Below are 17,112 nucleotides of genomic sequence, written 5' to 3' on the forward strand. Positions count from 1 at the left end.
ACTAACACTGGAAGCTGGAGGATTGGGGGGACAGGGGAGGAAAATTCTGAAAAAAAAAAGGAGTAATGCTTCAAATTTCTGAGAGATAATAATTTCCAACCTAAAATTTGATATTAATAAACACAAATTTCCCAACTAGGAAAGTAGAATAAAAAATATCTTAAGATATTCAAGGTCTCAAAAGCTTTACCTCTGACGTCTCCTCAGGAAACTAACAGAAGACTTATTCCAATAAATGAGAGAGTATATTAAGAAACAGAAAGAGAGGGAAATCAGGAAACACGGGATCCAGTGCAAGACAGCAACAAAAGAAATACCCAGAATGAGAACCATGCAAGCAGGTCCACTAGCCAGTCTACACTAGAACAGGTCAGAAGGTTCTTCAGCAATACTCCCAAGAAGCTATAAATAGAGCACCTAATGTGTAAGAACCATTTTACTCTCCCATTGTGTGTGTGTGTGTGATGGTAATTTAGAAAAACAAAACAACTCAGGACATCCACCACCAGGTAGGTGAAAATCAAGTCTTGTGTATGGGTCACAAATCTCTCTCCCATAATCTCAGAACCCTGATCTGGGGACATTTGGGATTTTTACCCCAAACTGTTGTTTGTCAAACTGCTTATATGTTCTCACCATAGGAAAAATTAAAATTAATAGAAGAAAAAGGAGTAAATTAAACCTATGGTTTTACTACCTTAAAGCTGTATTTGGGAACAACATATATATGATTATTAGAGTACTAATAATGTTTAAGAGAATCTGACACACACTGTAGACTCTTGGTATATTAGCTTTAAAACTATAAAATACAATTTTATATGATACAATATGTATAATATATATAATATTAAATTACAAACCATGCAATTTGTGGATTTAGGCTTTTTAGTTGAAAAGTATAAAAATTTAGCCAAGTTTACAAACATTATTGGAATTTTGTAAGGACTTGGGAGTTGCTAATAGTTTTAAGCTTAATTTACTAGGTTTATACAAATTGGCTTTTTGGTTTTTTTTTCTTAAGATTTTATTTATTTGACAGAGACAGAGACAGTGAGAGAGGGAACACAAGCAGGGGGAGCAGGAGAGGGAGAAGCAGGCTACCCGCCGAGCAGGGAGCCCGACACGGGGCTCGATCCCAGGACCCTGGGATCATGACCTGAGCCGAAGGCAGACGCCCAACGACTGAGCCACCCAGGTGCCCCTACAAATTGTTTAAGTATTGAGAAAGTTTTGCTTTTTAAGTCAGGTATCTGAAGTCCTTGAATAAAAATTAATACATTCAAATTATAAATACAAATTTTTAAAAGATTCTATTCATTTATTTGAGAGAGAAAAAAAGAGAGCATGAGCGGGGGCAGGGAGGGGGAGCAGGGGGAAAGGGAGAAGCAGACTCCCCACTGAGCAGGGAGCCCAATGTGGGGTTTGATCCCGGGACTCCAGGATCATGACCTGAGCTGAAGGCAGATGCTTAACTGACTGAGCCACTCAGGAGATCCTATAAATATAATTTTAAATTAAGGGAATTTAAAAATTTTTTTTTTTTTTAAAGTTTTTTTTTTTTAAGAAAAGGGGAGGGGGGGGGAAGGGGGGGGGGGGGGGGGGGGGGTAGAGGGAAGGAGAGAGAATCCCAAGCAGACTCCATGTCAGTCTCCATCCCACGACCCTGAGATCACAACCTGAGTGGAAACCAAGACTTGGATGCCTAACTGACTGTGCCACCCAGGTGCCCTGACCAACTTTTAAATGTAGCTAAGGCATTTAGTCCTTTCGATTTGAGTTGTTATAGAATAAAACGGTAAGTTTATAAAATAAGATTTTTTTTTAGGTTGAATTTAAAGGCTTAAAAAACATAAGGTTATAAAATGCTACTTTAAGAAACCTGGACCGTTCCCAGGATTTCTAAATAGGTAGTTAATGAAGAGTTACGCAGTCACGTTAAGTTGCAATGAGTTTCATGCAGTAATTGAAATGCTCAATTCCAACATAATAATCAAAACTTTCAACTTGATTTAACTTTGGGGATTGTCCTCTGCTCCAAGCTCTGGCTCACTGCAAATAAGCCTCTTGTCATGGAATGGGGTTCTACTCTTCTCTTTCTTTAGATACGAGAGTACATTACATTCTGGCTAAACATAGTTTTTGAACACTACAGCATTAGAGCAAAATGGTGAAAGAAAGGAAAACAAAAATACTTCATGAACATTACCAAATGAGACTCTCATACGTGTTCTTTGGGTTCAAAATCCCACATTACTGGGAATCATCACCTCAAGTTCCCTTTATCTCTATTTCATCTTCCTTCATTAGAAGAAAGATCCTTAGTCCCTCCTTGGAAACTGGTAATATCCAGCTTTTATTTGCTGCGATCTATTTAAAACCACCACCCCTACTTCCGTCCTCTACTCCCACAGGTGGCTTTGGGGGCAGAACCTCAGATGACTCCACAACTGAGCTCACAAGCATGCCACAGAACTAGCTCACTCCCTTTGTTTCATTAAGCTCCCTTGAGTTATCTCTTAAAATTCTATAAACTTGGTATGGGTGAGGGGTTTGAGAAGCATCACGTGGGTTTACCAATGAAGTGCTATTCATCAAGTAAATGGCATAAAATGCTTACTATTCATGAAGACTACTGTTATGGTTAGTTTTTTTGTTGTTGTTGTAAGATTTTATTTATTATTTATTTGACAGAGAGAGAGAGAATGCAAGCAGGGGGAGTGGCAAGCAGAGGGAGAGGGAGAAGCAGGCTCCCCACTGAGCAGGCAGCCAGACACGGGGCTCGGGCATGACCTGAGCCAAAGGCAGATGCTTAACCGACTGAGCCACCCAGGCATCCCTGTTATGGTTAGTTTTATGTGTCAACTTGCCTAGGCAATAGTTTTTTTTTTTTTTTTAAGATATTATTTATTTATTTGACAGAGAGAGAGAGAGATAGCAAGAGCAGGAACACAAGCAGGGGGAGTGGGAGAGGGAGAAGCAGGCTTCCCACTGAGCAGGGGGCCTGATGTGGGACTCAATCCCAGGACCCTGGGATCATGACCTGAGCCGAAGACAGCCGCTTAATGACTGAGCCACCCAGGCGCCCCAAATACTAACCAAGGTGTCGTTATAAAGGTTATTTTGTAGGTGTTGTTAACATTTACAATCCAATGACTTTAAGTAAAGATTATATCCCATAATGTGGATGGACCTCATCTAATCAGTTGAATTGCCTTCAGAGCAAAACTGAAGTTTCCCTAAGAAGAATTTCTACCTTGAGACTGCAGCATCAGATCCTGCTGGAGAGTTTCTACTTTCCCAGCCTACTCTACATCCACAGATTTTGAATTTACCAGCCCCATGATTTTTTAAGTCCATTCCTTGATATAAATATCTTTATTTGATACATATGCACAAGTATGTGTGTGCATATATACACACACACATATATATAAATATACATATATATTTATTTTGCTGGTTGTGCCTGGGGTCCCTTATGTGCTTATAGTTATCCTGTTTGATTAAAGCTGGAAATCTAAAGTGTAGGGGGGCTCCACTAAAAAGGAGAATTACAGGCCAATATCCCTGATGAACATGGATGCAAAAATTCTCAACAAGATACTAGCAAACTGAACTCAACAGTACAGTAAAAGAATTATTCACCACGATTGAGTGAGATTTATTCCTGGGCTGCAGGGCTGGTTCGACATTCACAAATCAATCGAGGTGATACACCACATTAATAAAAGAAAGGATAAGAACCATTATGATCCTCTCAATAGATGCAGAAAAAGTATCTGACAAAAATAGAACATCCATTCTTGATAAAAACCCTCAACAAAGTAGGAGTAGAGTGAACATACCTCATCATAAAGGCCATACATGAAAGACCCACAGCTAATATCATCCCCAATGGGGAAAAACTGAGAGTTTTCCTCTAAGGTTAGGAACAAGACAAGGGTGTCCACTCTTACCACTGTTATTCAACATTGTACTGGAAGTTCTAGCCTCCACAATCAGACAACAAAAAGAAATAAAAGGCATCCAAATTGGCAAGGAAGAAGTCAAACTCTCACTATTCTCAGACAACGTGATACTCCACACAGAAAACCCGAAAGACTCCACCAAAAGATTGCTAGAACAAAAACACAAAGTCACAAGATATAAAGTCAACATTCAGAAATCTGTTGTATTTCTATACACCAATGATGAAGCAGCAGAAAGAGAAATGAAGGAATCTATCACATTTGCAATTGCACCAAAAACCATAAGATACCTAAGAATAAACCTAACCAGAGAAGTAAAAGATCTGTACTCTGAAAACTATAGGACACTGATGAAAGAAACTGAAGAGGACACAAAGAAATGGAAAAGTATCCCATGCTCATGGATTGGAAAAACATTGTTAAAATGTCTATACTACCCAAAGCAATCTGTACATTTAATGAAATCCCTATCAAAATACCACCAGCTTTTTCACTGAGCTAGAACAATCCTAAAATTTGTATGGAACCACAAAAGACCCCAAATAGCCAAAGCAATCCTGAAAAAGAAAAGCAAAGCTGGAGGCACCACCATTCCAGATTTCAATATATATTACAGAGCTGCAGTCATCAAGACAGTATGGTACTGGCACAAAAAAAGACACACAGATCAATGGAACAGAATAGAGAGCCCAGAAATGGGCCCATAACTCCATGGTCAACTAATCTTCAACAAAGCAGGAAAGAATATCCAATGGAAAATAGACTGTGTCTTCAACAATTGGTGTTGGGAAGACTGGACAGCAACATGCAGAAAAATGAAACTGGACCACTTTCTTACCCATACACAAAAATAAATTCAAAATGGATGAAAGACCTAAATGTGAGACAGGAAGCCAAAATCCTAGAGAACACAGGCAGCAACCTCTTTGACCTCGGCTGTAGCAATGTACTACACACATCTCCAGAGGCAAGGGGAACAAAAGCAAAAATGAACTACTGGGACTTCATCAAGATAAAAAGCTTCTGCACAGCCAAAGAAACAATCAACAAAATAAAAGGCAGCCTATGGAAAGGGAGAAGATACCTGCAAATGACATAACCAATAAAGAGTTAGTATCCAAAACCTATAAAGAACTTACGAAACTCAACACCCAAAAAACAAATAATGCAGTTAAGAAACTGGCAGAAGACATGAATAGACATTTTTCCAAAGAAGACTTTCAGATGGACAACAGACACATGAAAAGATGCTCAACATCACTCATCATCAGAGAAATATAAATCAAAACCATGATGAGATACAACCTCACGCCTGTCAGAATGGCTAAAATTAACAACACAGGAAACAACAGATGTTGGCAAGGATGTGGAGAAAGGGGAACCCTCTTACACTGTTAGTAGGAATGCAAACTGGTGCAGCCACTCTGGAAAACTGTATGGGGGGTTCCTCAAAAAGTTAAAAGTAGAACTACCCTATGATCCAGCAATTGCACTACTAGGTATTTACCCAAAGGGTACAAAAATACAGATTTGATGGGGTACATGCAACCTGATGTTCACAGTAGCATTATCATCAAGAGCCAAACAATGGAACAAACCCAATTGTCCATCGATTGATGAATGAATAAAGAAGATGTGGTACACACACACACACACACACACACACACACACAATGGAATACTACTCAGTCATCACAAAGAATGAAATCTTGCCATTCGCAACCAAGTGGATGGAGCTAAAATGTATTATGCAAAGTGAAGTCAGTCAAAGACAAATACTGCATGATCTCACTCATACGTGGAATTTAAGAAACAAAACAGATGAACATATGGGAAGGAGGAAAAAAGAGAGGGAAACAAAGCATAAGAGACTCTTAAAGATAGAGAACAAACTGAGGGGTGATAGAGGGAGGTGGGTTGGGGATGGACTAGATGGGTGATGGGTATTAAAGAGGGCACTTGATGTGATGAGCACTGGGTAGTGTATGTGACGAATCACTGAATTCTCCTGAAACCAACATTGCACTGTATGTTAAATAACTAGAATTTAAATAAAAATTTGAAAAAAAAAATTAAAAAATAAAGTGTAGAGGTCTTAAGTTGGAAAGCTAGTTTCTGCTACATATGGTCATACCCTCTAGTAGGTTAGCCTGAACTTCTTTAAAGGGTGATCTCAGGAGAGAAGGGGGGCAAGTCTCAATGCACAAACTCTTTTCAAGTCTCTACTTAAGGCATATAAATACATATATATGTGTGTGTGCATATATGTATGTATATATATATACATCAAGCAAGGTAAACCCATAGTCACTGAAGGAGAGGCTATAAAGGGTCAAGATCATAGAATTTTTGAAGAATCTCCAAGGGAGCCTATTATGAGAAAAAGGGAATGAGAGCTAGTAGTTCTCATGCATGTCATGAGCTCAGTTGTGGAGTCGTTTTAGGTTCTGCCCAAAAGAACTACTTGCAAGGGTAGAGGTTAAGGGAAATGGAGAGGGTTACATAAAGGAATAGTTAGAGGGAGGCCTGATTCACTGGGGGCCATTACTATAACAATGTACCACATCAGTATTAAATGTTAGCTGTGGGAATGGTACAGAGTGGATGTTTGTGTACCCCTAAATGATGGGGACTTCATGAGGATGGGGACTTCACAAATGAGATTAGTGCCCTTATAAAAGAGGCCTGAGAAAGATCTTTTGGCCCTTCTGCCATGTGAGGAAACAGTAAAAAGACACTATCCATGAACCAGGAAGTGGGCCCTTATGAGACACTGAAAATGCTCATGCCTTGATCTTGGTACTTCCTAGCCTCCAGAACTGTGAGAAATAAATTCCTGTTGTTTATAAACAAAATAAATTCCTGTTGTTTATAAACCCTAATATAGGGTATTCTGTTAGAGCAATATGAACAGACTAAAGCAAATTCCAGTACTTCTTCTAGCCACATAAACATATTCAACATAGGCACATAGTCTGAATGCGATGGATTCATGTTTACTTACAACAATGGGATGTCACTACATATGCACAAACGACCCAACTGCAATGGAAGACCACTTATGAGCTACCATAGAGAGATACAAAACTTAATATACTTCCCTCAGCAAAATTGTACCATGAACCCCTTTTCCTAAAAATTCAACAGTACAATTGTGGAAAAAATAAACCTATAGGAAAATTTTATATGAATCTAGGACTATTTAGCCTGGAAAGTAAAGTTCTCTCCATAAAATAATTTCATGATTTTATCTTCTTCAATAAGAATAATCTGTATTTCATGACTTTTTTAAAGCACATAAAGTTTGTGAAGTCTGCATTCACATTGATTCCTCCTAATCTTTCCAGTCTCATGTCAAAAGACAAGTGTCTACTTGCTGCACAGTGATCCTCTCCAGGAGAACAAACAAAACAAAACATTTATTATACACAGGGATACTAAATTTCTCATGGCCATGCTTTATTATAGATGCTGGAAAAATAAGTTACCATTCATTTTCTCTATAAGGCAGCAAAAAAGGGAATGGAAGTAACATCTAAATAAAATAAGCTGCCTGATACAGGGAATAAAGGTAGCAATTATAAAAGGGAAGGCTTTCTTATGAAATGATTTTGGTATGATAAAACTGCTCATAAAACCAGGGAGAAGAAAGAAGGCAGGTCCAGGCAAGTGTTCCTTTAATAAGGCCACTTATAAAATTATCACATAAATCTCTTATCTCGGTGCAAATTGACTGATGCAGAAAATCTGATGAAAAGTAACAGTGAGTTTTAGCAATTTTCCTCAAAATTATATAGTGAGTGACTGAACTAGAACTTGTGTTAAATTTCTTGATTCACAGTTAGGTACAAACTTACCAAAATGCATTAGGACCTAGACCATGGCAAACTTGTTTCCTATCAGATCCCCCACGTCTAGCTGTTGGGGAAGGTCAAAGAAAAGACTCGGTTGAGCTAAAACTGGACCCAGGTGATCTGAGTGAATCTCCTTATCCACTCCCCTTGGAATGTGGTTCTGTTTGCTTTTCCTGCTCCCCTAGGCTGCTGCAAGCACACAGCCTTGAGATAAAGATATGGTGTTGAGAACACCTGCACAATACACTTAACTGAACCCAGTTAAGGCCTCTCTCTATATAAACTTTTAAGATTTGGTGGGTGGGTTCAGGGATCCATTATTCTTCCAGCCGCCCAAGACAAGCCTCCTAGGCAAGTCCCCTTTGCTTAGCGAAACTGCCACCTACAAAGCTAAAAAGGCCTTCCCCTTTCTTTGGTCTCTCTGCCCTCCATATTCGGAAACCAGTTTCAGATTAAACCTGGGAAACTCCCAAGGAGGTTATGAACCAACACTAGCACAGTGCACAAGCTCAAAAATAGTGTTAGAATGAGTAAAAGAATGAAATTTAAACAAGATTTTACATTTAGTCAGGACTATAACTGAGATCTGGGTTACAATCTTAGATTAATTATTAGGAAATAACTTAGCTTCCCTGAATCTATTTTCACTTCTGAAAAATGAAAATAAAATTTATCATTAGACCAGGTACCTTGAGTTGCTGGGAATATAAATGTGAACAAGAGGGCGAGGGGAAGTAAGGGTAGTAAAGACCAATACAGACAAAACAAAACTAGAAAGTGAATATACAGAATAGTTATGAATGAAAAACAAGAAAACAAGAAAAACAAGCTGCTGCAGTAAAAACAGATTTTTTTTTTAAGATTTTATTTATTTATTTGACAGAGAGAGAGATAGCAAGAGCAGGAACACAAGCAGGGGGAGTGGGAGAGGGAGAAGCAGGCTTCCTGCCGAGCAGGGAGCCCGATGTGGGACTCGATCCCAGGATCCTGGGATCATGACCTGAGCCGAAGGCAGACGCTTAACAATTGAGCCACCCAGGCGCCCATAAAAACAGATTCTAACGATGAAAATAAACATGCAATTTTAAGCATATGACTCATGTGACAAGAGAAATTAGATCTCATCTCTTCCTTCCCTTGCTAAATTATGAATTAAAAACTGAACATGAAAAATATGTAATTCAAATTCCTAAGTAAACAAAGTTACATCATTAGAATATGATATTTACTATAGACAGCAAGACTGAAGAACAAGCATTTCACAGATATTGGTTCTCAGCATGCCTGAGGAGGCAGTATGGAATTAAAGAGAACGTCCTCCAGCCAGAAAAATCCATCTTCAATCACACCATTTAAGTTTTAGCACAGTTCTTAACCTCTCCAAGCCTCAGTTTTACAACTTGGTTGGAAAAATGAGGACGATACAGGCACCTACCTCACTGGACTGTTATGAAGATGAACTAAGAGAGTGACAAAGTTATAGTAATCGTAAGAGTTTGATATTTGCATAAAACACACAGGTTAATGGAACAAAACAGCCCAAGTACCAAGAATATACAATGAAGAAAGGAGAGTCTCCCTAATAAATGGTGCTGGGAAAACTGGAGAGCCACATGCTCCTTGACATTGACCCTGACAATGATTTTCTGGATTCGGAACCAAAAAAAAAGGCAAAAAGCAAAAATAAACAAGTGGGACTAGTTAAACTAAAAAGCTTCTGCACAACAAAGGAGGCTATCATCAAAATGAAAAGAACCTATGGGATGGAAGAAAATACCTGCAAATCATATATCTGATAAGGGGTTAATATCCAAAATATGTAAGGAACACCTACAACTCGACAGCAAAAAAGCAAAGAATTTGAGGAACTTCTTCCAAAGACATACAGATGGCCAAGAGATACATGAAAAGGTGCTCAACATCACTAATCATCAGGGAAATGCAAATCAGAACCATGAGATATCACCACACACCTGTCAGTTTGCTGTCATCAAAAAGACAAGAGATAATAAGGGTTATCGAGGACGAGGACGGGGAGAAAAGGGAACCCTTGTGCACTGCCGGTGGGAATGTAAACTAGTGTAGGCATTACAGAACACAGTTACGGAGATTACTCAACTTAAAAACAGAACTACCGGGGCGCCTGGGTGGCTCAGTTGGTTAAGCGACTGCCTTCGGCTCAGGTCATGATCCTGGAGTCCCGGGATCGGGTCCCGCATCGGGCTCCCTGCTCGGCGGGGAGTCTGCTTCTCCCTCTGCCCCTCCCCCCTCTCATGTGCTCTCTCTCATTCTCTCTCTCAAATAAATAAATAAAATCTTTAAAAAAAAAAAAAAAAACAGAACTACCATATTATCCAGCAATTCTATTTCTGGATATATATCCAAAGGAAACAAAATCACTATGTGCATGAGATATCTGCACCCCCATATCCACTGCATAACTATTTACAGTAGCCAAGACATGGAAATAAGTGGCCACTGACAGATGAATAAAGAAAATGTGGTATATACAATGGATTATTCAACCATGAAAAGAATGAAATCTTGCCATTTGGGACAACATGGATGGATCTTGAGAGCATTATGGTAAGTATCAGAAAGAAAAATACAAATACTGTATGGATCTCTCATGCAGAATCTAAAAAAAAAAAACCCAAAACAAAACAAACTCATGGAAACAAAGAACATACTGGTCAAAAGGTAGAAACTTAGAGTTACAAGACAAATAAGTTCTGGGGATGTAATGTCAGCATGGTTAAAAAAAATAATGAACGGTATGCGGCATATAATCTCAGTAAAGGATACAACAAAATGATCATTCCTACAAATCTGACGAATGTTTTTAAAATGCATCCCACTAAATCAATATCTTTTTATTTTCTGAGCTATTATTTGTTTTACCCAAATACGTGGTTTGGAAAGAAATCTGTATATTTTCAGAAGGAAAACTTAGTATCAATTATAGATAAGAAAAAGTCCTTAAAAAAAAAATAGGAGGCACTGCTCCAACAGTCGAAAATGTCATTTAGATTTCAAGTCTACAGCTTAAGAAAGTTATCTAGTAGTGTATCATATTCCAGAATGGCTGAGCACAGCGGGATGAACAAAACTTGACCGAAAGAACTGTAAACACCTGAGAAACGCTTTCATACGAGGGCATCTTCGGTAACCAAGAAAGTGACAGCATCCAGGCTGGTGAGTACTGAGGCCCCTTCTCTCTCCACCCCAGCATTAGGCTGGGCAAATTCTAAACACTCCTTTCTAGAGCCTTCACTCTATACCAGCTCTTCAATCTTCAAGTCCTCCAATCCGCGAAGGCTCTGGTGCTACAGGTAAGACGGGCAGAGAAGAATATGTCCTCTTCTCAATTCTTCACTCACCCCGAAACCATGATCTTGGCCGTGCGGCCCCCACTCCACCGTACGGAGTAAATTCAGAGCGCAAAGAAAACTAAAACTTTCTTTTTCTTCTTACAGAGGGCACCACCCGTGGAAACCCTCTAAAACACCTAAGGAAACGGGTTCTTCTCACCTCTTCGGACCTGGACCGAGTCCTTCCGCGCCAATAGCACGAGCTTCATTAAGCCGGGACCGCTCCCCTCAGTTCCTCCCCCGCCTCTGACCCACAGCTCGACCTCACCTGGGAGCGGTTCCACCAGGAGATGGCTTAGAGAAATCCCAGGAAAAGCAGCCCAGCTAGTGACGCCACCAAAGGCACAGTCATGGTCTACCTCATTCAGGTCACCGGCGCACACGCACCTCAGCCACTGCGCCTCCCGCCGCTGGGTCGTTCCCCCACCCCCACGGTACCGTCGCAGCCTCCCGCATTGCACGCTGGGAACGGCCTCCCTCCACCTCTCATAGACTTCAGTTCCCAGCATGGACAAGACTCCAAGCAGAACTGCACTCTGGGATTTGGAGTCCTTATTCCTCGCCTTCTCCGTCTTTAACAGAGAGTCCAAGGGACCCTGCAGGAGAATCTAAACGCAAAGCATCACCCAAGGTCGTGAAATGTAGGCTCCCTTCGCATCCGGGGCCTTGTGCCGTCTTTCGCGGGGTGGGGAATGGTGTCGCCTAGCAGCCGCCGCAGCTCTTGCTTGCACAGGACCTGTTGGCGGGATCGAGTCCGGGTGGAACCGCGCTGGGGAGCGGTCAGGTGTGGCGGCGGGGCCAACCTTGGTCCGTGCGGCGGATCAGGGACCTCTGCTGGTTGCCAGGCTCGGTTAGGTGGGTGGATCTTGGTGAGCAGGAGCAGCCAGTTTCTTCCCAAAAAGGTTCTTTAAGTCTCAGGGCCCGTATGTAACAGCCTGTCTTCCCCACCCCTCCTTAGTCTTTGGTCCGCAATCCGTCGGCCTTCTCTTAGCTTCAGCCCGGGTTTCCCCGGCCTACCTGCTCTCATTTCAGGCGTTTATTCACACACCTTTTCTTTTTTTACCCCTAGTTCCTGCTTCACCGAATCAGGGTTCATTTTCAGCCTTCCAAGTACCCCCGCGTTTGGCACCATTAAATGTTCGCCTACCTCGGTGGTATGGGGGCGTGGAGAAAGGGACTCAGAATCTTAGTTCTGACCTAGATTAGTTCTAAGAGAGAATCCGTAGTGGTTTATTCAGCCGGTGCAGTCTTTGTTGGTTTGTGCCAGCTGCTATAATTTTGATCAAGGCTATTTTGCCCACTTATCTGTTACACAATTAAGGAGCCATAGCTCTTTTCTAACACCAACCATAGAGGGTTATAATGATGTAATCTATAAAAATAGGAACGCTGTTTACCTCGAAAATGCTAATACCCACCTCTTTTGTTACAGAAAGTAAAGCACAGTGAAAGATTTCAAGATGCCACCTAATATAAACTGGAAAGAAATAATAAAAGTTGATCCAGATGACCTGCCTCGTCAAGAAGAATTGGCAGATAATTTATTGATTTCCTTATCCAAGGTGCTTAATTGATAAACAATACACATACATACATATATATACACACAACTATGATTAATCTAAGTTGTCCCTGAAATCAATGAATATTACAAATGGAAGAATTTTTATATTTTGCCCAAGGGTTATAAAACATAAAATAGTTGTTTTTCTTTTTACTTAGGTGGAAATAAGTGAGCTAAAAACTGAAAGTCAAGAAAATATGATACACCTTTTCAGAATTACTCAATCACTAATGAAGGTTTGTATGCAGTAGGTTTTAATAATGGTTTTGACTATTGGAGGACGTTTAAGGAACTGTTCTTAAATAAGTAAGTCTTTATGAAAGTACTTTGTAATATCAAAATCACTCAAAAATGAGATCTCTTCAAATGTGGATTGAAAATTTTAGTGTGCAAAACATTGCTGGTTTCTGCTCTAAAGTTCCTAGAAGAATGTCTAAGGGAAACAGAATGGGTATGTTTAAAAATAACATAGAGAGGTCCTTTGTGATTATGTTAACATAATCCTGAAGTCAGAATGAAAAGTGTGAACACTTGTATAGGGGTTTGTTGGGAGGGGGAAAGATTTAGGTGAGAGAAGGCCTCATGAGGGGCAAAGACTGATGAGTAATTTTAGGTAAATGGAAAGCAGTGGTAAACATTAAAAAGCTTCTAAAGCTGGAAATCACCTTAAATAAAAACTTGGACTAGAAAATGTGCTTGATCTCCTGGGTATTTACCCCAAAGATACAAATGTAGTGATCCGAAGAGGACGTGCACCCCAATGTTTATAGCAGCAATGTCCACAATAGCCAAACTGTGGTAAGAGATAAGATGTCCACCAACAGATGAATGGATAAAGAAGATGTGATGTATATATACAATGGAATATTATGCCATCAAAAAACCCCCGAAATCTTGCCATTTGCAACAACGTGGAGGGAACTAGAGGGTGTTATATGGTAAGCGAAATAAGTCAATCAGAGAAAAACAAGTATCATATGATCTCACTGATATGAGGAATTCTTAATCTCAGGAAACAAACTGAGGGTTGCTGGAGTGGTGGGGAGTGGGAGGGATGGGGTGGCTGGGTGATAGACATTGGGGAGGGTATGTGCTATGGTGAGTGCTGTGAATTGTGTAAGACTGATGAATCACAGACATGTACCTCTGAAACAAATAATACATTATATGTTTAAAAAAAAAAAAAAGGAAGGGAAAAATGAAGGGGGGCAAACCGGAGGGGGAGACAAACCATGAGAGACTATGGACTCTGAGAAACAAACTGAGGGTTCTAGAGGGGAAGGGTTGGGGGGGGATGGGTTAGCCCAGGGATGGGTATTAAGGAGGGCACGTGTTGAATGGAGCACTGGCTGTTATATGCAAACAATGAATCATGGAACACTACCTCAGAAACTAATGATGCAATGAATGGTGACTAACATAATAAAATAAAATTAAAAATAAATAAATTAATTTTTAAAAAATGTGCTTATTCTTTACGGTTGAGACAGGTGCAGAAAATTTATAGTAGGTTATAGAGGAAACAAATGTTGGGTATAGCTTGCAGTAGGCTGTCAAGGGTAATACAGGTGTATTTTATACTATCAGCAATGAGGAGCCATTAGAGGTTTTCGAGCCACAACTGGTAATAACAAAAGTATGCTTTAGGAAGGTTAAACTAGGTATGTTAATAGGACAAATTGAAGGGAATTGAAGCCATTTAGACATAACATTGTGAAGAAGGTTAGACAGAAGATTATGGACTAAAATAATGACAATGGTAAAAGAAAAAGTAGAAAACATTACAAAGGGAAAAGTTACAGTACTGGATATAAGACGAAGGAAAAAGAGGAATCAAAGATATTTCAAGCTGTTAGGAATCTAGGAATTATATCCTTAAGTAAGAAAATCGTCTATTCAACAAATATTTACTGAAAGTCTCCATATCCCAGGCATTGAAGGCACTAAATATTGGGAAAGCAAGTGAAACAATCCTCATTCTCAGTGCTTATGTAAAGATATAATTGAAATAACCTTTCTTTTTTATGTTTAGATGAAAGCTCAAGAAGTAGAGCTAGCTTTGGAGGAAGTTGAAAAAGCTGGAGAAGAACAAGCAAAATTTGGTAAACACCCTGGAAAACTTTATCATAGTATTAAATAGGGGATTTCTTTAATATACTCTATAAAATTTATATACTCACTTTATTTTAAAAGACATTTCTAGAACTCTTATTTCATGGATGAGGTATAAAAGTTATTTTTTTCTTAGGTTACCTTATAATCATGATGGAATCTTTAACAATTTTATTACTTTGTTGAAGTTTATTTAAAAATTTGTTTTGAGATAAATGACCAATTGAAACTTTTTTTTTAATAGAAAATCAATTAAAAACTAAAGTAATGAAACTGGAAAATGAACTGGAGGTATGTCCTTTTGTATTACCTAGGGTGTAATTGTTGTTAATTTTATTATTTTGAATTATTTTTAAAATTTTATATTATTGGCTGGAAAAAATCACAAGAATGATATTGTGTTCATAATTAGTTGTTTGTTCAACATATATTTTACATGTAATGTAAATTCTTAAGTTTAAGAATACTTAAATTCTGGGGCGCCTGGGTGGCTCAGTCGTTAAGCGTCTGCCTTCAGCTCAGCTCATGGTCCCAGGGTCCTGGGATCGAGCCCCGCATCGGGCTCTCTGCTCGGCGGGAAGCCTGCTTCTCCCTCTCCCCCTCCCTCTGCTTGTGTTCCCTCTCTCGCTGTGTTTCTCTCTGTCAAATAAATAAAATCTTTAAAAAAAAAAAAGAATACTTAAATTCTTAGGATTGAGCATCCAATTATGAACAAAATAAAAACATTCCGTAGGGGTGCCTGGGTGGCTCAGTTGGTTAAGCAGCTGCCTTCGGCTCAGGTCATGATCCCAGGGTCCTGGGATCAAGCCCCATATTGGGCTCCCTGCTCAGCCAGGAGCCTACTTCTCCCTCTCCCTATGCATGCTGCTCCCCCTGCTTGTGCTCTCTCTCTCTCTCTCTCTCTCTCAAATAAATAAATAAAACTTAAAAGAAAAGAAAAAATTCAGTAACCTGAGGCTTACAATCTAGAGAGGTATACAGAAGATTACTAGTAACTGAACTGGAGTGGAGGCACATGGGAATTTGAGGAATAGTGATGGAAGGATATGCAGAAGAAGTAGCTTTTGAGAAAGCTAAGAGCCAAAATATGAATATATTGTTAAGGAACTGAATACATTGAGATTCCTGAGAATGTGGGAAGGAATGTGATATAAATGAGTTAGCCTTTAAAAGAAAAGACCTTCTTCCTTTGTAGTAGGAAATGTGGATGTATACAGAAGATTTTATGTTTGTAGATTGAGTACCTGGAAGTTGAGAGGTTGGAGGGAAAGCCCATTTGCTAAAAATAAGAGTGGAAGATGTGTGGTTAAAGTTTAAGGAAAATTAAGCTTAAAATATAGTGGAGAATGAGCTGGAGATTAGGGTATCTGGAGTCAGACAATTTGAATTCAAATCCTGATTCTTTTACTTACTAACTCTGTCAACTAGGATGAGTTATTTTTTATTCCATATTATATATCCATCTCCTAGAAAAATATCAACCATTCTCAATATATACTTATTAAATGAATTATGAAGTTGGATTGATTCTGTTAGTATTTAGCCAGGCAGCTACTGTAGAATAGAAGGACAGGGCAGTGGGAGATATTGGTAAGAAAGTGGTTGAAGTGGTAAGTAGTGATTATGAAATCTCAGCTGAATGGGTAAATCAAGATTTGAATGGTGGGAGAGGTTAGAGACAAGTCAAGGGATCAGAGGGTCCTATGAGGTCAGAGGGAGGTATACTAGGAATCATGAGAAAATGTTTCCACTGGGACAAGGTTCTGGTGTGGGCATGAGAGTGGGAGGCTATAGTGAATTCAAGAAGCATGTAAAAAGATAGAGAGAGACTAGAATGAAAGTTATATGGATGTGGAAACTGCTTAGGGGGGCTTTAGTGAAACACTATGAGCCATGTGCCAAAAATTCTCAATGAATTTTGAGAGGGAGCAATTGGGAAGTTAGTAGTTTGCTGCCACCATGAGTAGGTAGGGATTGGATAGCTGGATATCATATAGAATTCATAGCAACTGGAGTTTTCACAAGATGGTGGAGGAATGATAGCCTGGAAGTTGCAGGTTGAAGTAAATCAACACCTTCTCTTGCCCTTGAGGTCTTGGGATGTGAAAGAATGAGCATCTCCCAATTAAAAGAGTTCCAAAGGATTTAGTATACTAAAGAAACCAAATTGCAGCTAAGGAGGGGAGATGGGGAGCATGATTTAGTAAAAGGGCTAAGAGTATAAAATATTAATTTATCTT

The 17,112-nt window shown here is 39.5% G+C and overlaps 2 protein-coding genes across 3 annotated transcripts in view; one reads left to right on the forward strand and one right to left on the reverse strand.

Moving 5' to 3' along the window:
- TMTC3 (transmembrane O-mannosyltransferase targeting cadherins 3) overlaps positions 1–11,624 on the reverse strand; it is a 51,508-nt gene extending 39,884 nt beyond the window's left edge. The window contains exon 1 of one of the 2 annotated variants that reach the window (XM_021687319.2): positions 11,465–11,624. Coding sequence is in view for 1 of the 2 variants with exons in the window: in XM_021687318.2 (XP_021542993.1) it covers positions 10,959–10,975 (17 nt within the window). In the remaining variant the exon portion in view is untranslated. Of the gene's footprint in view, positions 1–10,958; positions 10,985–11,464 lie in introns of those variants that run through there. The other variant, XM_021687318.2, reaches the window with a different exon arrangement.
- A 135-nt stretch (positions 11,625–11,759) lies between these two features.
- CEP290 (centrosomal protein 290) overlaps positions 11,760–17,112 on the forward strand; it is an 85,965-nt gene continuing 80,612 nt past the window's right edge. Inside the window, exons 1-5 of the mRNA XM_021687316.2 lie at positions 11,760–12,051; positions 12,629–12,758; positions 12,919–12,996; positions 14,793–14,862; positions 15,117–15,163. Coding sequence (XP_021542991.1) covers positions 12,657–12,758; positions 12,919–12,996; positions 14,793–14,862; positions 15,117–15,163 — 297 coding nt within the window. The 5' untranslated portion in view covers positions 11,760–12,051; positions 12,629–12,656. The remainder of the gene's footprint in view (positions 12,052–12,628; positions 12,759–12,918; positions 12,997–14,792; positions 14,863–15,116; positions 15,164–17,112) is intronic.

This window comes from Neomonachus schauinslandi, chromosome 5, assembly GCF_002201575.2.
Source record: "Neomonachus schauinslandi chromosome 5, ASM220157v2, whole genome shotgun sequence".
Lineage (NCBI taxonomy): Eukaryota > Metazoa > Chordata > Mammalia > Carnivora > Phocidae > Neomonachus > Neomonachus schauinslandi.